Source organism: Nematostella vectensis, chromosome 2 (assembly GCF_932526225.1).
Source record: "Nematostella vectensis chromosome 2, jaNemVect1.1, whole genome shotgun sequence".
In the NCBI taxonomy this organism is placed as follows: Eukaryota; Metazoa; Cnidaria; class Anthozoa; order Actiniaria; family Edwardsiidae; genus Nematostella; species Nematostella vectensis.
Genome location: NC_064035.1, coordinates 13,480,098 through 13,500,396, shown reverse-complemented (window position 1 = coordinate 13,500,396; position 20,299 = coordinate 13,480,098). Strand labels below are relative to the sequence as shown.

The following is a 20,299-nucleotide window of genomic DNA, read 5'->3' as shown; positions in this document are numbered from 1 at the left end:
TTCTCCGGTTACACTACTCTGATTGGTTGAGCAGTTTTCCCGCGGAAGTGTGAAAAGCGCGCGAAATCATTTGACTGGATGCATTTATAATCTCCCTCGAGAGCGGCGATCACTAGTTCCTGAATCGACCGAATTTGAGTCATTTCAACCGAACCAAGCACAAAATATGCCGCGTCAAACTCGAAGCAGTGTCCTTTCTCAACCTACTATTGATTTTCCTCGCCGTAAAACACGTTCGCAGGGGAAAACAGGCGGTTTGAAGACAGAAGCTTTGGGGACATGTTCGCCTCGTAAACGAAGTGAAACAAGCAAAGGTAATTTTACTTCACGTCTTGTAACTTTGATGTCCTTGAATGTATTTTGCTTTTTTAGTTTTCGGATATTAGTATCCTTCGTTCTATCCTAAAAAAAACATCTAGTGTTATATTTTGAGAGCATGTTTTATTTCACTAAATGCGATTGTGATCGGAGATTTGGCCTGGCTGTGTGCAAGTGAGATCTTGAAGAGGCATGCTACGAGTGATTTTGAACTCCAGGTTATGATTCCTTGAGTTTTCATACCATGATCGATAAAGTAATTTGCTTAGTTTATTTCAAGTTATGTTTTTTTTTTCGGAAATTTCCGTTCGAAAGCAAAAGTCATAGCTTGTTTACCGCTTTCGCCATTTTCTGCATAATGCAACACTGAACTTGAGTCAGTAAGCTTATTTATTTCTGGTTTTTAAGCTAAAGAAAACTAAAGCTAAAGATAGATAAGAATGCCATTCTTGCCAAAAGCGGTAGAGATTCACGCACACACAAAAAAATTGCAGTATGCAAATTTGACATGCAATTATTGCAGCTATTGTCTGCAACCTGCATTTGCCATGGGAACAAATCACTTTAACAAACTTATATTTCTGTTAACAACATATCTGATTACGGTTAAAATAACAAATATCCTAATCTAAATCTCTCTTTACTGACCATACAAAACCCTGACAAAATATGACAATATTTTATTTCCCCAGCTCCATCCGTCTCACCGAAAAAAAAGAAAAATAACAAAGGAAAATCCGTGGAAATCAAAGAAGTATCAGAAAATACACCACCGACTTCTAAACAGGACAAAACAGATCATGAAACTACAAAAACACCAAACCAAGCTACTGTAAGGACACCAAATCAAGTTACTATCAGGACACCAAATCAAGCTACTGTAAGGACACCAAACCAAGTTACTATCAGGACACCAAATCAAGCTACTATTAGGACACCTCAGGGTGCAGCCATGAGAACTCCTGCTCAATCAAAATGCATACTTTCCCTTGGAAGAGCTGAAGGTAAGAAAAATTGATTAGTTTTAATGGTAATAAAGCTATTCCAAGGTGACCATTTGTTTTATTGTGAGGTCACTGAAATAACCCTACACCAACATAGCCCCATATATATTGCATTATCTCCTTATTTATAGAATATATTCTGATAAATATTGTTTTTTTTTGTTATAGGCCAGTGCTATAGTGCAGTCAAAAAGGCATTGCACACTGGGGCACCTGATAATATCCTGTGTCGAGATACAGAGATCAAGGCTGTTACAAAATTCCTTGAGAAACATGTACAGAAAAAAAAGCCTGGAAGCTTGTATATCTCAGGAGCACCAGGAACAGGCAAGACTGCCTGCCTTACCATGGTCATCAGAGACATGAAGGTAAATGTGATTCAGGAATAGATCCTTGGAAACAAGCTCCATAATGTTATTTAATAAATTTGCCAAGCTTATCTTCATATTATATCTTGGAAGTGCAGATACAAGCTGATTGAGTCAAATGTATAGAACATGATAACTGCATTTTGGATATATTTAGTTTCATCCCTACAAGACTGTTTTGTAGATTTATCCCTTTCTACACCTGTGTATCACACACGCTTCTATGAACGCCTACACTCATGAATTAATTTCTATATTCAATCTTTTTTGTAGGAGGTCAGTGATTGCCCAGTAACATTTATCAACTGTATGTCCCTGCAACATTCCCATGCAATCTTTGCAAAAATAATTGAAGAGCTAGGAATAGAAGAAAAAGTGGCCACCAAAGATGCCCAGAAAGTTCTGGAGAGAAAGTTCACAGCACCAGGCCCAATGAGGTAAACAGGAAACCAGGGGCAGCAGAAGGGGCGGGGCAGGGGGAGCGCCAGCCCCCTCAATTTTGAAGGTGGGGGGCAACGCCCTCCCAACTTTTCTGAGCAGATGTTTCTATATATATGAATGTTTTTTAACCAAAAGGGTTTCAAAAAGTACAAAAGGGACCAACAACAAATCTTTTAAACATTTTAAAATCAAGTGCATAAAAACTTAGGTTATCCTAAACTTAGGTTATCCTCAACTTAGGTTATCCTCAACTTAGGTTATCCTCTACTAAGGTTATCCTCTACTAAGGTTATCCTCTACTAAGGTTATCCTCTACTAAGGTTATCCTCTACTTAGGTTATCCTCTACTAAGGTTATCCTCTACTAAGGTTATCCTCTACTAAGGTTATCCTCTACTAAGGTTATCCTCTACTAAGGTTATCCTCTACTAAGGTTATCCTCAACTTAGGTTATCCTCTATTAAGGTTATCCTCTACTTAGGTTATCCTCTACTTAGGTTATCCTCCATCCTCCTCTCCCCTATGAAACCACTACCCACCCAACCCCCCCCCCCCCCAACTTTCGTCCTCCCACTTTTGGGACCACTCCGACGCCCCTGGAAACATGTAACCCAGGTCAGTCTTGTGAATAAAAAAAAACAGCAAATAGTTTTTCCCACATTTGAATTAATATGTGTGTTTTCAGGATCTTAATCCTAGATGAGATGGACCAACTAGAGACGAAAAACAGGGATGTGTTGTACACTATGTTTGAATGGCCTTCACTTCCAAAGTCTAAACTTGTGTTGATAGGTCAGTGATAGCTGTGCCTTTCTTGATTTAATATAATTATTATTTATTTTATTAATATGATCAAATGGAGAAGAATGCAAAAGCTCTACTAAACCCATCTTTTTTTTCAAGCATAAAAGGAGACCCACAATTTTGACAGATTTTTTCAGTAATTGTATATAGTAATTTTTCAATTTGAATAGGTTGATGACTGATGTTGCATTGTTTTTTTTTCTTAAGGAATTGCCAATGCCCTAGATCTTACAGACAGAATCTTGCCGAGACTGCAAGCAAGACCAAAATGTAAGTAGCAGCTAGCCTTTATAGGTGCGTCTGACAGTTTTTGATATGAGACGTTACTTTTTTAGGTAAACCTGAACTGCTCAATTTTCCTCCTTACACAAGAAATCAGATCAGCACCATTCTTCAACAAAGAATATCACAGGTAGGATACACAATAACCAGTTTGCTCACAGAGTTGAGACTGCATTCTTTTAAAAGCTCAAAAAACACACAAGTATAGACCATCTTTGTAGTACAGTATGCTTATTGCTGTTTATAGAGGTGGTTAATTTTTTTATTTTTCTTTCTTAAGACTGAGGGCGAGACTCCAGTTTTAGACACACCAGCAATCCAGTTCTGTGCAAGAAAAGTTGCTGCTGTTGCAGGAGACATACGAAAGGCTCTTGACATTTGCAGGTAGACAAACTTGATCTCACCTGTTAGCTGGGAATGTGGATTTGGTAAACATTTCTTGTTGTTTTGCTTTTAATTTTATTTTAGAAGGAATCAAATTGTTTTATTTATTCTCTCACAAATCACCAAAAATAATTTGGGCGTTTTTTAAAACAAAACTAAAGCATGGCCTTATAGGCAGGACAGTGATTAATGTTTTATCATTTTAGACGTGCTGTAGAAGTTGTTGAATCTGATGTCAGAAAACAGCACATCCTCCAACCCACAAAATATGGTAAGTAACGACAATGATAATGTGCTGTATAAATAACAAATTTTCTAGACTGAACAGCAATACTTCACCTGAACTACTGTAAAACTATGTTGTAGACATATCTCTTTCAGGATTAATGTCATAAATCTATTTTTCAACTTCCTTTCTTTAGAAAATGCCCAGACAAAGGGTGAATTAAGCAGTCCTACTCCTACTGCAAAAAAAGTGAGCCTGGGACATATTGCCAGTGTGGTATCGGACGTATACGGCTCTCGTATAATGGCCAACTCGTCCGGAAGTCAGCCCACCATCCCATTGCAGCAAAAGTTACTTGTTTGCACATTACTTCTAATGCTGAAGCAAGGCAAAGTCAAAGAAGTCATTCTGGGGAAGGTATGGTGTTAAGAAGGTTAAGAAGATTTACAGTTTGAATGATCAATAGCAGTTTGAGTGATCCTTAGATTAGATTATTGATAGTGTTCAAATTATTTATTGTTTACAGCTCCATGAGACTTACAGCAATGTGTGCAAGAAACGGCAAGTGAACCAGGTGACTCAGGATGACTTTATCGCTCTGTGTAAACTACTGGAGACCAGAGGGATTATCACACTGAAGAAAGCAAAGGAAATGAGGATGATCAAGGTATATGTCAGTAATTATAATTAGAACAAGAAATGACATCATAGTCAATGAAATAAGTCAGGTTTTTCACAGTCAATAAACATGGTTGAACCATATAACATCTGAAACTGGTGGTGAAACCCACTGTATAATGATCGCTAAGGGGAACTTTGAAAGGCCATTGTATCCAAGGCAAAAAATGCGCCCAAAAAATGATGGCCAAAGACAGCGACGAATCAGAGTTGACTTCACTGCTCAAGCGTCTTTCAGACAAATTGAAGAAATCAAGAAACATTTAACTTAGTTACTAAAAAAAATGGAAAATAATAAAGTACACATATTATTATTATTTTTTTAAAAGTTAAAGGTAAAATTAAAATTTGAATTCTGTCCATTAATGCCTTGTTATTTTCGTTTCTATAGGTATCACTCAAAATTGATGAAAATGAAGTTGATTTTGCTCTACAAGACAAGACTTTGTTATCAGCAATTCTTCAAGATGCTGGCAGATAATAGCAGTCACCATCTTTATTGGCAAACAAACAGAAATTTTAAGTAAAATATTTCTTTTTTAATCTTTTTTGCTCTTGTAAATAATTTCCTATACACACAATTACTAAAATATTTTTACAAAATAAGTTATGAATATTCATACAATGTTATTTCTCTACAATAAAACTATCTTTTAGAAACTTTTGTGTGCTTAATTATTAGTTCAACTGCCTCTAAAAAATCTTGGCACACCGCAAAGGCGGGTTGAGATAACTTGCTCTCATCTCCATGACGGTATTTCCCTTCAAGAGAATAAATTGAAATGAATGGAGAGAAAACAAAACACACATACTGTAGTATTATGATTTGAAAATGAAGGAATGATAATTGGAAAATAAGATTACATTTCCTGTGAATAACTGAAAACTCGTAAACACAAGGTTTTGCTATAAAAGGAAAAGTTCCTTCTTGGCTAGAATTTGCAATTATAATTAAAACACTGCCACATTAGCAGTAACAAATTTTAAGTCTACTGTTTAAAATGCTTATCTCTTAGCCTTGGTCGGTTGGAATCAAATTATTTTTGCACGGGTAACAGGCATTTGTGAGATTGATTAATAAGTGATTTGCTGTCCACTACCATTTTTATCCATAATCTAGCTCATCTGTATAAATTATTTTCAAGCTGTGATGAAAATGCTCATACAGTACTGTATTTTAGAGTGCACACAGCTTGGTAAAATATTATTTTACAATAGAAACATTTTAGGTGGACAGGTCCAGGAATTATGTTTGATTAATTTAGAATATGAAATTTGAATTTAAGTTAAGCTCGGGGTAGGTAGGAGTTTTCCCTTGTATAGCGGAATCTTGTGTATAACATTATTCTGGATTCCCGTCCACGTCTCGATGTCTCTTCCACAGTTTTCTAAAAGTTTTCACATATCAAACCCTGGCCTTTTGTATGTCATGTCTTACCAGTTTTGACCAAAATGCCTTTTATTCCAGCAGCTTGAGCCCCTTCCACATCATTTCGAACATCCTGAAGTAAGACTTAGTTAGACTACAATAGTCAGACTAGAGGGAATAGCTAGGTGCACAAACACGCATCAGGAAATGTGACTGTACATCATTGTTTCTCCCACTTACAGAAAAGGGCTATACAACTTCCTGGTAATGCAAAATCCAGAGAACATACCAAAAAGAAAATCACCCCCACCCCTCTAAAAAAAACATCACAGGCAAAGTTTCAAACCACCAAAATCCCTCCTCTACCCCTACATATCTGACCATACCCCTGATTGGCCTTAGTGAAAAAAAAACATCAAAACATAGAAGAAGTGGTTGGCTTCCTTACGTCACCAATCATGACAGCACACTCTGGGTCACATTTGATTTCTGTTAAAACTTGTTTGAAGAACAAAGCCTGTGGTTTGCCAACCACCTCTGCTTGGACATCGGTAGCATATTCCAGGGCAGATACAAAAGGTCCCGGGCCTAGAACAAGTCCATCCGACCTCTTGTAGTACTGGACTTTGTGAATAGCAATCAGTTTTCCGCCATCTAGTAATAGCCGAAATGCCTTGTTTAGAGTCTCATAGTTGAAACAATCAGGGGCGAGGCCCACTACCACAGCATTCGGGTTATCTGTGGATATCCCTGCGAAGTCTGTTTTGGCATCTGGCTGGAGAAGCAACAACGGTCGTAACTCCCTCGTACGAACCAGCCTTACTGCGGCGGTGAGTGAGGAGAAGATTTCGTCAGCCTTTATATCGAATCCTATCTTTGTAAGTCTTTGTAGAAGTGATAGTTTTGATTCTTTAGTTGTGTTGGTGACAAATCGAAGAGGAAGTCCTGTCTGGCGAAGCCTAGAAGAAAGAAAACATACAATTAAAAGGATTTATTGATCGCTCATAAGCTGGAAGTGTATGTTAGGCTCATTTTTATATTGAGAGGTTCTATTAAAATTTGAGGTATTAAAATTCGTTTATACATCCCAACGCCAGATATATTAAGCTTGATATCTTCGCTAAACCAACACAACGATACTTCGCGTAGTGGAGACCGAAGTGGAAAAACTGCTTTTATTAATATAAAACGGACCCTTCTGTTCGACCTACTTCTTGAGAGCCTCTATCGATCTTGGGATGACTGAGTTTTCTATGTGAATCGTGCCACTCAAATCAACGAGGACGCCGCGGATGCATGCCGCCATATTGCTTCGTTTCACCACAGGTAACCCGTTGGGGACGGACCATCCAAGTGAAGACTTCCCGTCAGCTCACTCTGTGTTTGATTGAAGCAGCACAGGCTTACCATCCTCCCGTGTTATCATCAGAATTCTTTCCCGTAAATAATTACAAAAATGAAGGTCGAATGCAATCTCATAAAATTGTCTTTGATGTCAATAAAATGTAAAAAAATCTAAACCTTATGGATTTCAAGGGAAAGGGGGGAGGGTGGGGGTCGTCCTTAATTTCTAGATGCATAAAAACGGTTAATTATTTTGCCTTGACGATGTTACGGACGATCGTCCAACCATCGAGGACAAGCCCGAGACCCTTGAAATCCATGCGATTTCGATTTTTTACGATTTATTGATATCAGAGAAAACTTTATGAGATTTCTTTCGACCTTTAATATGTAATAGAACATTTACGGTGAATAATTCTGATAATAACAACGGAAGGATGAGCCTGCGATTGAAGGCTCCAAATAAAACAGGGCCGTAGCAGGGGGTGGGGCACTGGAAGCACGTGCCCCTCCCCCCCCCCATATTTTTTTTACAAATATAAGGAAATGACCAATAAAGTTTTCTTCAAATGTTTTCTTACTGTTTCTGTATCGTGCCCCCCCCCCCCCCCCCCCCCAATAATTTGACGCCTGCTATGGCAATGCAAGAACTTTAGCTTATAATAAACGTATGGAGATGAGCCGTTTATTTTACTAAGAAATAAAATCGTAGCAATCTCAATCATTTTCGTACTTAGCAGTTGTGTCTTTAACCCATTGACACCGTCCTGTGCCGGCCTTGAGAAGTATCCACAACCCCCCAAAAAATGATAAATGCAAAATAAACAACGATACTCTGGCATCCTAAGGGATGAGTGGTCTTGAAGATATGCTTCCAGCCAAGGTGATATAGCAGCTACTCTTCTGCCAAATAACTGCTCAGGTTCTATGACAAATTTTAAATCGAACAAGGAAAATTAGGAGAACCGACCCTCTCAACGAAACGCTCAACGAAACGCTCAGAAAGGGAAAGAGATTAGCAAACACAGCTCAAGACACAAATAGATACCTTTATTCTGATCTTCCAGGTCCATTTTCATGGCCTAAAAACACAATGTCCACTCCTTGAAGGCTTGTGGAACCATTTTGATGCCTTTACAGATTGCTAACATTCTGGGGGATCCGTGGTAAAATTCACGAGGGGAGTTCCAGTCAACACGCCTCTCTCCACAGTCAGACAGCTTTTCCCAAAGCCAAAAAAATTAATTCCAGGTCATACAGATCCAGAATCAAGAATAGCAGTGTAAACAATGATTTTGGAATAAATTTCAGAAAAGACAGCACCCCTCCCCCCCCCCTCACTTTTCTAATGTTCCGGTCCCTTAGTAAGAGAGCTGTGATGATTCATTAGAAAAAAATCTCATCCAGGTTAAGCCAAACAAGAAAAATTCCCATGAAACCTTTGCTTGCAAATATCCAAAAATACAAGCAACATCAACTTGTACTCGCATTACACAGCGACAAGGAACCAACTGTTGGAAAGCTTGGATACCGCTGACTAGGTGCAGCGGTGTTTGGCTTTGATCGGCTGTAAAAAACAGGGGGGAGGTATCTGTATTTTTTTTTAGTTAATTGATCTAATTGATTGTTAATTGAGGTGTTAATGGGTTATAGAAGTGTTAATGGGTTATAGAAGTTTGGATTCATAAGGCGTTGCCACTAATGTTGTCTGGGTAACGCTATTTGATGAGGCTTCAAAGGCTATTAAAAGTGTTGCCAAGATACACAGAAATGCCCTTCCAAGCATGTTCATCATAAACGATGATTTTCCAGATAATAGTCCAGGTAATGAGTATTCCCATTGAGCTTTGATGACAAATAACATTGAATTAATGGTCCTAACTCTTGGACATGAAAAGGACGCTTTGCTGAGTTAGGGTTTTAAGCAAGCACAGCTTATTTTTGCATGTTTATATTTACAACAGAAGTAATAATGGGCCAATTAATGGATTCACACTATAAAAATGTAACTTGAGTAAGATGTTCGAAAATATTCTTTCAACGGATGTCATTGTAGGAGAGAGTTGCTAATTGACTAACACACAAGTTCTTGACTTGGTAGACCTATTAGGATGCAAATTGCACAATAAGCTCTCTTCTCGGTATGTGAGCTCATGGTATTGTCTTCGCGAGCCACTTATTTGCCTTTGTTGTCGCGCATTTTGTAATAAATCAAGCGAAAAACCTCCGTAAAGTGCTGTACCCCGTAGAGACGCACGCGAAAAGGTATTTATACTCCGGCTGACAAAAAAGCATAGCATTTAAGCTTCTCCACTTTTTGTGCAACGAGTTACAAAGACGGTATGGGTACGCTGCCCAGTTTGCTGACTTTGCTGTGTTCCATCGCTGGAATTCACAGCTCGATTATTTATCCGTCTTTGATGTGGGATTCAAGAAACCCATTGTAAGTAGAGCATATGATTTTTACCTAGTATAGAGTATAATGTTATAACAAGTCTCATTTCTAAAATGTGATAGAACATCCAACATACGCGTCTTTACAACTTGTCTCTAGTTTATCCAGTCATAGTACCTAGTTATTCTACAGCTTGTCTGTAGTTTTCCAGTCAGACCACCTAGTTATTTTATTTCTAAAATGTGATAGAACATCCAACTACGATACGCAAGATAGAAAAAATGAATTGATCACTTCGCTTTTGAAAAAAAGCCGTCTTTGAAAAAAAAGGCAACTATGAGATTAGCGTTTCAAGTTGTTTGAATAGTTATTTAGCAAAGTTTATAGATAGTTTATTGCGTTCGCTGAAATACGACTTGTCGTGGAATGTCGCGACACTATACGGAATTTCTACTAATTCTCGTGACATCAGCTCCTATTCACCCATGACTTGGGTGACGAATTTACATACCATACTGTCATTCAGTAATAGATCTGTTTACATACGCTGTATGTTTTTGATAAAAATATCTCTGTAGTGCAATGTTTTGTTTGTAAAAGTGTGTAAACAATCAACAAAAACTTGATTGGCTGTCTCTATAAAGCCTGGAAGAGTAGTAGCTAATAGGCGATTGTTATACCATTCGATGTTTTGACTTCCTGTACCGTAAAGGCTAAACTAGGCGAGCGCGAAATGTAGCGTGCGACATGTCTCCTATTTTTTCCTAGTTTAGCCACCACCAAAAACATGTAGCGCGCGACATATCTTCTAAATATTTCCTAGTTTAGCCACCACCAAAAACATGTAGCGCGCGACATATCTTCTAAATATTTCCTAGTTTAGCCACCACCAAAAACATGTAGCGCGCGACATATCTTCTAAATATTTCCTAGTTTAGCCACCACCAAAAACATGTAGCGCGCGACATATCTTCTAAATATTTCCTAGTTTAGTCACCACCAAAAGCATGTAGCGCGCGACATATCTTCTAAATATTTCCTAGTTTAGCCACCACCAAAAACATGTAGCGCGCGACATATCTTCTAGATATTTCCTAGTTTAGCCACCACCAAAAACATGTAGCGCGCGACATATCTTCTAAATATTTCCTAGTTTAGCCACCACCAAAAACATGTAGCGTGCGACATATCTTCTAAATATTTCCTAGTTTAGCCACCACCAGAAACATGTAGCGCGCGACATATCTTCTAAATATTTCCTAGTTTAGCCACCACCAAAAACATGTAGCGTGCGACATATCTTCTAAATATTTCCTAGTTTAGCCACCACCAAAAACATGTAGCGCGCGACATATCTTCTAAATATTTCCTAGTTTAGCCACCACCAAAAACATGTAGCGTGCGACATATCTTCTAAATATTTCCTAGTTTAGCCACCACCAAAAACATGTAGCGCGCGACAAATTTTGTAAAGCGCTTCATGAAAATGACTCTCAAATATCCGAGAAATATTTTTTATGTCGCTGCTACAAGTTTTGTGGCGCGCTACAATGTCTCTTTGGGTGGCTAATGGAGACATGCAGACGACATTAATCGCGCGGTGACATGTCGCCTAGTTTAGCCAGGCCTTTAAAGTACATCAATAAAATGCAGAGATATGTGTTCAATGCGAAAATGTGCTTGAGACGAAGAAGCTGGACAAAATTAGTCCTTTGTAGGCAAAAAAGTGGGTCATTTCTTATTAAGGAATATTCAAATACCATGCTTTTTCCTTATGATACCTATGACTGCGCCCCCCCACCCCCCCCCCCCCCCACCCCCCTCAGCCAAACCTGGGTACGCGTCTTAACAGCTTGTCTATAGTTTTTCCAGTCATGGTACCTAGTTATTCTACAGCTTGTCTGTACTTTTCTAGTCATACCACCTAGTTATTCTACAGCTTGTAGGTAGTTTCTAGTCATACCAGTTGTGATGATTTGATTTGAATCGTCAAACTTTTGAAATGTTATTTTAAATGTTATTGCACTGTAGATTTGAAGGCGGTGCGTCGATGAGCGTGCTCCCCTTGTCAAGCATCAACTTCCTCTGTCCTAATGACGCCCTTGTCCCCGCAAACGCCCAGAACAGCGTCCCCGCGGGAAAACTCTACGAGAATCTATGGATCGTCGATAAGACTTCATATGACGCATGCTCTGTAGACACGTCGATATCCTCAAATCGACGCATCCTTACTTGCGACACACCGCTGACCCTGAAACGCTTCCTAATGGTGTTTCAGCAATTTAGCGCCACACCCGAAGGCTTGGAGTTCCAACCGGGCCAAGAGTACTACTTTATCGGTTAGTATGCACCTCTCACCCCTCCCTCAGCAAATCCTGGGTACGCAGGTACAGCAGGACAAGTATATAGAAAATGATACTCGAGAGCTTGCGTTACACGCTTTAGAAAGTCACAGCAACACATAAATCCTGGAAATAAGAGTCTGTAAAATGGGAAGAAGGGTAAGTTTGGAAATGTGGTGATTCGACCCATAAAAGACCCTTAAAGGGGGAGATAGGTAAGGAATGCGCTTAGTAATAAGCAAATGTATCTGATTGTTGGTTTGTGGTGTGCAGGGACTAGTGATGGTTCCATGTTGTCTCTCGGTGCTACGTCTGGTGGTCACTGCACCAGTCACAAAATGAAGATCTCCATTTACGTCTGCACAGGCTCCAGCGGTGAGTACCTAGTCGCGCATGCCTTAATGATGTCAGCAGTGTAGCTATCACTGCCTCGCTTTAGGGACCGGCCGACTGGTGCTGAAGGGTCGCTAAAAGAATCTCCAGAATAAAATTCAAGCCAAATTCTCTTATCTAATCACCATTCATGCAAGCACAGTCAAGGCCAAAGGAATGATTAGAACAAACCATCTTGCCTTGAAAAAATATCGAAGCGACAAACAACACAGTTGTCAAATTCTTGTTAAGGTCTTTTGTGGAATGCAGTACTGATTTGTACGTATAAACTTTTTTTTAGACGTGAAATGCCAACCGTCTGTGGGATTACCCTCAACCCCATTTTCGACCGAGCCTCCAACAACTCCAGCTCCTACCACAGCCGCCCCGCCAGCCTGTGCCAGTAAGTATTTAGCGAGCATATCGAATTATTTGGTTGATCAATCACTATAATAATGAGCTATTAGGATCGCTAAGGATTTAGAAATATCGTCGCAATATCAGTCCCAATTTGGACTTGCATATGCCGCCTACTAAAGTTTCCTAGAAATGGCGTAGCAGTAAATTTGTTATTTTGTCTTTGCAGGCTCCCTTGAGGTACAAGCTATCCATAATCAGACTAGTTCCATCCCGTCAATCAACTCTGAAGTCAACAAAATCTCGGACTTGATACTCGCCATTCAGTCCATGAAACAACAAATGGATACAATGAGCGAGAAACTGGAAAATTGCACCTCGCGTCCCGCATGTAAGGGCCTTTACTATCTAACATGACAGAGCACCTCGCGTCCCGCATGTAAGGGCCTTTACTATCTAACATGACAGAGCACCTCGCGTCCCGCATGTAAGGGCCTTTACTATCTAGCATGACAGAGCACCTCGCGTCCCGCATGTAAGGGCCTTTACTATCTAACATGACAGAGCACCTCGCGTCCCGCATGTAAGGGCCTTTACTATCTAACATGACAGAGCACCTCGCGTCCCGTATGTAAGGGCCTTTACTATCTAACATGACAGAGCACCTCGCGTCCCACATGTAAGGGCCTTTACTATCTAACATGACAGAGCACCTCGCGTCCCGCATGTAAGGGCCTTTACTATCTAACAAGACAGAGCACCTCGCGGCACCTCGCGTCCCGCATGTAAGGGCCTTTACTATCTAACATGACAGAGCACCTCGCGTCCCACATGTAAGGGCCTTTACTATCTAACATGTCAGAGCACCTCGCGTCCCGCATGTAAGGGCCTTTACTATCTAACATGACAGAGCACCTCGCGTCCCGCATGTAAGGGCCTTTACTATCTAACATGTCAGAGCACCTCGCGTCCCGCATGTAAGGGCCTTTACTATCTAACATGACAGAGCACCTCGCGTCCCGCATGTAAGGGCCTTTACTATCTAACATGACAGAGCACCTCGCGTCCCGCATGTAAGGGCCTTTACTATCTAACATGACAGAGCACCTCGCGTCCCGCATGTAAGGGCCTTTACTATCTAACATGTCAGAGCACCTCGCGTCCCACATTTAAGGGCCTTTACTATCTAACATGACAGAGCACCTCACGTCCCGCATGTAAGGACCTTTACTTTCTAACATGACAGAGTACCTCACGTCCCGCATGTAAGGGCCTTTACTATCTAACATGACAGAGCACCTCGCGTCCCGCATGTAAGGGCCTTTACTATCTAACATGACAGAGCACCTCGGGTCCCGCATGTAAGGGCCTTTACTATCTTACATGACAGAGCACCTAGCGTCCCGCATGTAAGGGCCTTTACTATCTAACATGACAGAGCACCTCGCGTCCCGCATGTAAGGGCCTTTACTATCTATTATGACAAAGCACCTCGCGTCCCGCATGTAGGATCCATGAAGGGACATGGTAGATCTTAATCACTCACTCTTTTTTCCCTATCTTTCCTTCTTTCTCTTCGTGTGGAGATCTTTATTATGGGATATCTATTTATTTTCCAGACATAGCACCGACGTCTTCACCCCCAACTACGGTAGCACCAACGACACCCGTACCAGGTAAAGCGCACTGTATCACGTGGTAACCAGCCATATCACGTGATACTTGAGCCTGCCGTATGATATTATACACAAACACATCACATATTACTTATACTGGCTGGCCCACCATTATCGTGTTATATATAGAATTAGGCACTGCCTAAACTGAAACTCCAAACAAAAACTATTTTGATGACGTCAGCATATTTTTGCTTTAAGTGACGTCATTGCATATCAAGAAAATTGAGCCCAAAATTGTCGTTTTTGGCAAACGCGGTCACTTCCATATAAGGAAACTAATATATTCCTTATTTGGAAAAAAACTTATTGATTCTTGTAATTTTTAAGGTGAGCGTACCCCAGGGGCTTCGTAAACTTTATGACTTGTAACCAGTAGAGAAAAACAGTTACTGTGACCATCTTTACTTAGTTGAGAAGGTCCCTGAAAAGAAACTAAGTTTCCTCGTTACCAGACTCCCAAAACGACAACGTTTTCTTCATATGATGACGATGTTCTAATGTTTACACGAAGCAACTTTAGAGTGTTAGGCGGCGGCAGAGAATAATTTACTCAAAAAACTTATTAAAATACAAGACGAAATAGAAGGGACGTGGAAATCAATACAACGATATTGTTATCATTTTTTTATTTCCCAAAAGCGAAGCTGAGGTCACTTTCAGTTCTGTAATTAACATAATCGCAGAAAACAAGCCGTTTTTTTGGAGACTGTAGAGGAAACATGTGTCGCAGTCTTCTTTGAAAACTTCGCTCTTTCTTTGGTCACATATCAAAGTGACGTCACAAGGTGAGACAACGAAAGCTATCGCGCTAAAAATAAAATAAAATAATTGTTAATCGTTAATTTTCTTGTGTAAATAGCTAAAATAAAGGCAATTTCAACATCTTAAAATAAGCTAAACCAGAAATTTTAGACGCTACACTATGATTTTTCTGTTCTAGTTCGCGAGAGCTGCAAAGCGCACTACTTGAATGGAGTCACGACATCCGGAATATACAAAGTGGACCCTGGTAACCAAGGCAACGCTTTTGACGTCTATTGTGACCAGGGAACTGACGGTGGGGGATGGGGTGTTTTCCAAAACCGTTTTGATGGCAAAGTGAATTTTCAAAAAGGCTGGAATGATTACGTTTCTGGATTCGGGAACCTGTTCGGGGAGTTCTGGCTCGGCTTGGACAAGATCCATCGTCTCACGAGTCCACCGGTCACGCTGAGGGTCGACCTGACAGCAGCTGATGGCGAGACGAGGCTGGCGCTGTTTGATGGTTTTAGTGTGGGCAATGGTACCGACAAATACACGCTGACATGTGGGACGTATGTCGCTGGAGGTATGTTGATCTCACCCAAAATCTTTCTTCCCTTTTCACCACGTAACACGGGAGAACAACAGCTATTTCCTGCAACTTCTATTTTAAGAATAAGGAATAATGATTACAGAGAATATTGCTTGATTTTTTCACTTTTAAGAGACGGGAGAATATGCTTGCACAGGTTAAAATATTGTTCGTTTGTGGAGATCACGTTATAATGGTGGTAAACATGGTAAGAGAGAGTTTCCATTATTCGACAGAAAATGCATCGCCACAACACGGTGTTCCTCGTTCTTGTCTGTGATTGCAAGCAACACGGCGTTCCTCGTGCTTGTCTTTGATTGCGAGCAACACGGCGTTGCTCGTGCTTATCTGTGATTGCGAGCAACACGGCGTTCCTCGTGCTTATCTGTGATTGCGAGCAACACGGCGTTCCTCGTGCTTATCTGTGATTGCGAGCAACACGGCGTTCCTCGTGCTTATCTGTGATTGTTAGCAACACTGTGTTCCTTGTGCTTGTTTTTGATGGCGAGCAAAACTGCGTTTATCACTCTCAGCTTTTCTTTTTTGATTTGTCTCAACAGCGAGCACGGCTGGTGACTCACTTTGTTTCTCTAACGGATACAAGTTCTCTACGTATGACCAGGATAACGACGGCTGGACCGGAGACGGCCAACACTGCGCGCAAATGTTCAAGGGGGCATGGTGGCACCAGGCCTGTCACGAGTCCAGTCTGAATGGAGTGTACCGTAACGGATCGCACCCTTCATTTTTCGCAGATGGAATCATATGGAAGAGCTGGAAGGGCTACACATATTCCTACATGAAAACAAGGATGATGATCCGACCATAGCCAAGCATAAAAAGTGTTTCAAGCTGCAAAAAAATGTGATTCGATTGATTTGATAACTTTGTAATTTAATATGAAGAAATGTATCAAACTAGAATGTAACTAGGTCATACCAATGTCATACCCGCGCAGCTACGGTTGAGGTGAGGGGCAAGAAAACCTCTTCTTTAGGACAGTCTCTTCGTCGCAGGACTTTGTTCCATTTTGCACAGTATCTGTCCCTCACCACCTCCAATCAGCAAATGCTGGCTCGCGATGAATCGGTTGGCTTTATATTATGTTTCCAACAGGAAGTCGAAACCCTTGTGCCTCTATTGTTTAGTCCAAACTGTGTTTTCTTTTAGAATTCTCAATACAGTTATTATAGCATGTATCATTCAATATTATTTAAAAAATTAAGATTTCAACAATTTAACGATCGACTTCAGAATCACACATTGCCTTTTCCAGCCTTACTTTTTGAAATACAATTATGTTGATGTACTTAAAACGCCTTAGCCGTTATTAGGAACTACCCTTGGCATCACACTTTTTTGAGGCACACCTAGGTAAGCGAAAATATGAATAAATGAATGAATAATTTAATTTTTAGTGAAGCTCTCCTTTTTCGTTCGAATGAAATCGGAGAATCTCAATTATTTGTTGCTGTTGCCCTTGAAAGCAGTATCATCAGAATCACCCACACATATTTTAGAAAATACAGTAAATTGGCGACGGAATGGTGATGGAATCTCCAGCCTAACCGTAAAGCTTTAGCTGCCATACTGCCTTTTAAAAAAATGTCTGGAAGAATGGAAATTTTTTTGTCTATTTCTCTAATCTGGAAGAGGAGTTGAAGAATGTGCCGGTTCCCGGCTCAATTTTTATATGTCCGGTCCCCGGCTCAATTTTTATTTGTCCGGTTCCCGGCTCAATTTTTATTTGTCCGGTTCCCGGCTCAATTTTTATTTGTCCGGTTCCCGGCTCAATTTTTATTTGTCCGGTTCCCGGCTTAATTTTTATTTGTCGGGTTCCCGGCTCAAATTTTATTTGTCCGGTTCCCGGCTCAATTTTTATTTGTCCGGTTCCCGGCTCAGTTTTTATTTTCCGGTTCCCGGCTCAATTTTTATTTTCCGGTTCCCGCTTCAATTTGTATTTGTCCGGTTCCCGGCTCAATTTTTATTTGTCCGGTTCCCGGCTCAATTTTTATTTGTCCGGTTCCCGGCTCAATTTTTATTTGTCCGGTTCCCGGCTCAATTTTTATTTGTCCTGTTCCCGGCTCAATCTTTATTTGTCCGGTTCCCGGCTCAATTTTTATTTTTGTTTTCTTTCTTTCACTTATCGGTACCTATTATGGCTGTATCAGTCGCATAGCAAGAATTTGGAGTTATCTCGGGTGCCTCAGGTCTCTGTGCATTGGACAGTAGGGCCCATAGCCAGAAATTTGAGCGAGCGGAGGGGTGGGGCGGTTCGTTTACCAATTTAGCGGACAATTTTCTCTTAGGATTTTACCTGTTTATACCTTACTTTCAATAAAAGGGTTTTCCATCCCTCTAGTTGTAGCCCTGCCGCGGGCCTACCTCTGGAGAAGTTAAAAAGAAGCTTTCAAAAAAAACTGAAATATTTTGAGAAATTTTAGAGGGTGTCGGGTCCTTGTTTTTCCTTCCCTAATGAAGTACATCCCGGCGCAAAAGAGTTTACTTTTCTAAAAATAAAATCATCTACGACGGAGAGGATATGTCGGACCGATACCCGGAGACGTAATTATGAACCCTTTTTACATATTCTTTATAGATTTTTTAAAAGACCCTTGTCTGCTTGTGTACCCTTGAGTCTCAGGTTCCCTGTTTCGAGGTGCATTTTCAAGGCTCTGAAACAACAAAAACATCTGTGCATCAGCTTTATTAAAATATTTATTTTAGATCTACAGCCATTTCTGAAAAAGAAATGGTTAGCCCAGCGCCTCCCGACTCCTATAATATTACTTGTACAAGCGAAGAGTAACTATCGAGGGCTGACTGTCTATATGTTCTGACCTTTCAGAGAACTGTTTGGAGCTCTTTAATAAAGGCGACTGCTATGACGGAGTATATCGAATAGATGCAGGCAACCAGAGCGATCCTTTCGAGGTTTACTGTGACCAATCCACAGATGGGGGCGGTTGGACGATACTCCAACGACGATTCGACGGCAAAGAGAACTTCATTCGGAAGTGGTGTGACTATCGGCACGGGTTCGGGAATCTGTCCGGAGAGTTCTGGCTCGGCTTGGACAAGATCCATCGTCTCACGAGCTCACCGGTCACGCTGAGGGTGGACCTGACGGCAGCTGATGGCGAGAAGCGTTTCGCACAGTTCGAAGGCTTCAGCGTGGGTAACGCAACGATCAAGTATCGTCTCACTTCGGGGATCTACACAGGTCAGTGCGGCGTCAATGCTCGTTTTTAGCAACCAGCCGCCAATCAACCAGCGCCGAATCTCGAATTAGTGACCCTTTGGCGCAAAATATTAAAAATACGCGCCACTATAACTACACCCCTCCCGGCCCTCACACGCCCCCCTCCCCCTCCCAAACACACACGCCCCCCCTCCCCCTTCTCCCCACCACAAGAAAGTAAGAACAACCTAACGCGAGGCTTTCATTTCTTAATTCTGCATAAAATTTCTAAGCCTTTCGCTGGGCACTTGTTTTTGTATAACGTACTGTTCTTATGCACCAGAATAACGCCCATTCCTTATTTATTTTAGATACTAGATTTTTGGCCGAAATTAGATGCGCACTGCATGTTTTGGAATTTGATCTCAACAGAAATTGCAGACGCATTGGAATTCTGGTAATATTGTTGATTTGTGACTTTCCTTGTTGTGAATTTTTCTATCTTGGATCAGCCGGCACAGCGGGGGACTCGCTGTCGTTTTCCAATGGCGCCATGTTCTCTACCATCGACCAGGATAACGATGCCTGGGCGGCTTCGAGCTGCACCCAAGAGTTCAAGGGTGCGTGGTGGCACAAATCTTGTCACGAGTCCAGTCTGAATGGGATGTACAGGAACGGCTCACATCCGGCACACTTTGCCGACGGCGTCATCTGGAAGTCATGGAAAGACTACACATACTCTATGATGGAGACGAAAATGATGATTAGGACGGGTAGACCGTGATTACACGAGATGGTTAGCACGAAACTGTGATTAAATAAAAAGGGGAAGAAAGGTCTTCGGATTGAGGCAGCAGCGACCATATTTAAGAATCCTTCTGGAACTACCTACAACAATAATTGGTGAATACATCACTTTTGACACATGATCTATTTGACTCGTAAAGACGATAGCTTAAGGTAATTCCCTTGAATTGCACTGCGCACCACTTCTGCGCATAGTGGCGCGCGCTGTTTGTTCGAATTTTCCGGTATGCGTGCGCGCGCCACAGTTTTACAAGAAAACACAGCAAAAGGCGCGCGTTTTTACTTAAAATCGCTTTGACAGAAAAACGAAGTCGGTTACCCCCATTTTTTATTTGCTCAAATAGTTAAATATATACGGAAAAATGATATACTGAAAGAAGAAAAAAAGTTGGGTTGTAGAAGTTTTGTTATTTCTCTTAAAAGCCGTAAAAATACTTCAAAATGGCGCTTTTTACCGTATGAATAGTGGCGAAAACAATGTCTTTTAGTGCGATCTCTAAAAATGTTATTTGTTTTGAACATTAGCTACTACGTGTTATTGTTTAGGAGATCGGATTTTGGCAGCTCGACAAACAGAACATAATTTTCTAAAGACTATAGACACTCTTTTTGAAAA

At 40.8% G+C, this 20,299-nt stretch overlaps 3 protein-coding genes across 7 annotated transcripts; 2 read left to right on the top strand and 1 right to left on the bottom strand.

The window, feature by feature from the left end:
* The first annotated feature begins 64 nt into the window (after positions 1-64).
* On the top strand, positions 65-5,164 carry LOC5521777 (cell division control protein 6 homolog). 3 transcript variants are annotated; one of them, XM_048723670.1, is made up of 13 exons: positions 65-314; positions 1,011-1,169; positions 1,218-1,322; positions 1,491-1,690; positions 1,964-2,127; positions 2,816-2,922; positions 3,142-3,204; positions 3,270-3,346; positions 3,497-3,600; positions 3,807-3,871; positions 4,023-4,243; positions 4,353-4,493; positions 4,896-5,164. In XM_048723670.1, exons 1-13 carry the CDS (start codon positions 167-169, stop codon positions 4,983-4,985), a joined length of 1,644 nt encoding a protein of 547 aa, XP_048579627.1. In that variant the 5' UTR covers positions 65-166; the 3' UTR covers positions 4,986-5,164. The 3 variants fall into 3 exon arrangements, with proteins under 3 accessions (XP_048579627.1, XP_048579628.1, XP_032222876.2); XM_048723671.1 differs by having other exon boundaries at positions 1,011-1,179; positions 1,228-1,322; XM_032366985.2 differs by having other exon boundaries at positions 1,011-1,322.
* Positions 5,022-7,243, bottom strand: LOC5521672 (haloacid dehalogenase-like hydrolase domain-containing protein 2). The gene is made up of 4 exons (XM_032366989.2): positions 7,085-7,243; positions 6,322-6,832; positions 5,943-6,006; positions 5,022-5,266 (listed from the first exon to the last, which is right to left on the bottom strand). Exons 1-4 carry the CDS (start codon positions 7,177-7,179, stop codon positions 5,151-5,153), a joined length of 786 nt encoding a protein of 261 aa, XP_032222880.2. The 5' UTR covers positions 7,180-7,243; the 3' UTR covers positions 5,022-5,150.
* A 1,699-nt stretch (positions 7,244-8,942) lies between these two features.
* LOC5521775 (techylectin-5A) lies at positions 8,943-19,695 on the top strand. Of its 3 annotated transcripts, none has more exons than XM_048724070.1 (8): positions 8,943-9,041; positions 11,644-11,951; positions 12,228-12,329; positions 12,628-12,729; positions 12,913-13,074; positions 14,303-14,359; positions 15,303-15,689; positions 16,256-17,104. In XM_048724070.1, exons 2-8 carry the CDS (start codon positions 11,663-11,665, stop codon positions 16,522-16,524), a joined length of 1,368 nt encoding a protein of 455 aa, XP_048580027.1. In that variant the 5' UTR covers positions 8,943-9,041; positions 11,644-11,662; the 3' UTR covers positions 16,525-17,104. The 3 variants fall into 3 exon arrangements, with proteins under 3 accessions (XP_048580027.1, XP_001641557.3, XP_032222901.2); XM_001641507.3 differs by lacking the exons at positions 8,943-9,041; positions 15,303-15,689; positions 16,256-17,104 and adding exons at positions 9,431-9,660; positions 18,544-18,918; positions 19,389-19,695; XM_032367010.2 differs by lacking the exon at positions 8,943-9,041 and adding an exon at positions 9,431-9,660.
* Positions 19,696-20,299: the final 604 nt, after the last annotated feature.

Excerpts from the sequence above, each read along its gene's own strand:
- LOC5521775 (XM_032367010.2), top strand. The coding sequence starts at position 9,560 with ATGGGTACGCTGCCCAGTTTGCTGACTTTGCTGTGTTCCATCGCTGGA. Across the intron at positions 12,330-12,627 it reads CGTCTGCACAGGCTCCAGCG|ACGTGAAATGCCAACCGTCT; the intron begins GTGAGTACCTAG and ends ACTTTTTTTTAG. Across the intron at positions 14,360-15,302 it reads ACCAACGACACCCGTACCAG|TTCGCGAGAGCTGCAAAGCG; the intron begins GTAAAGCGCACT and ends TTTCTGTTCTAG.
- LOC5521672 (XM_032366989.2), bottom strand. The coding sequence starts at position 7,179 with ATGGCGGCATGCATCCGCGGCGTCCTCGTTGATTTGAGTGGCACGATT. Across the intron at positions 6,833-7,084 it reads TCGATAGAGGCTCTCAAGAA|GCTTCGCCAGACAGGACTTC; the intron begins GTAGGTCGAACA and ends TCTTTCTTCTAG. Across the intron at positions 5,267-5,942 it reads AGGCATTTTGGTCAAAACTG|GGAAATACCGTCATGGAGAT; the intron begins GTAAGACATGAC and ends ATTCTCTTGAAG.
- LOC5521777 (XM_032366985.2), top strand. The coding sequence starts at position 167 with ATGCCGCGTCAAACTCGAAGCAGTGTCCTTTCTCAACCTACTATTGAT. Across the intron at positions 1,323-1,490 it reads TTCCCTTGGAAGAGCTGAAG|GCCAGTGCTATAGTGCAGTC; the intron begins GTAAGAAAAATT and ends TTTTTGTTATAG. Across the intron at positions 4,244-4,352 it reads AAGAAGTCATTCTGGGGAAG|CTCCATGAGACTTACAGCAA; the intron begins GTATGGTGTTAA and ends TATTGTTTACAG.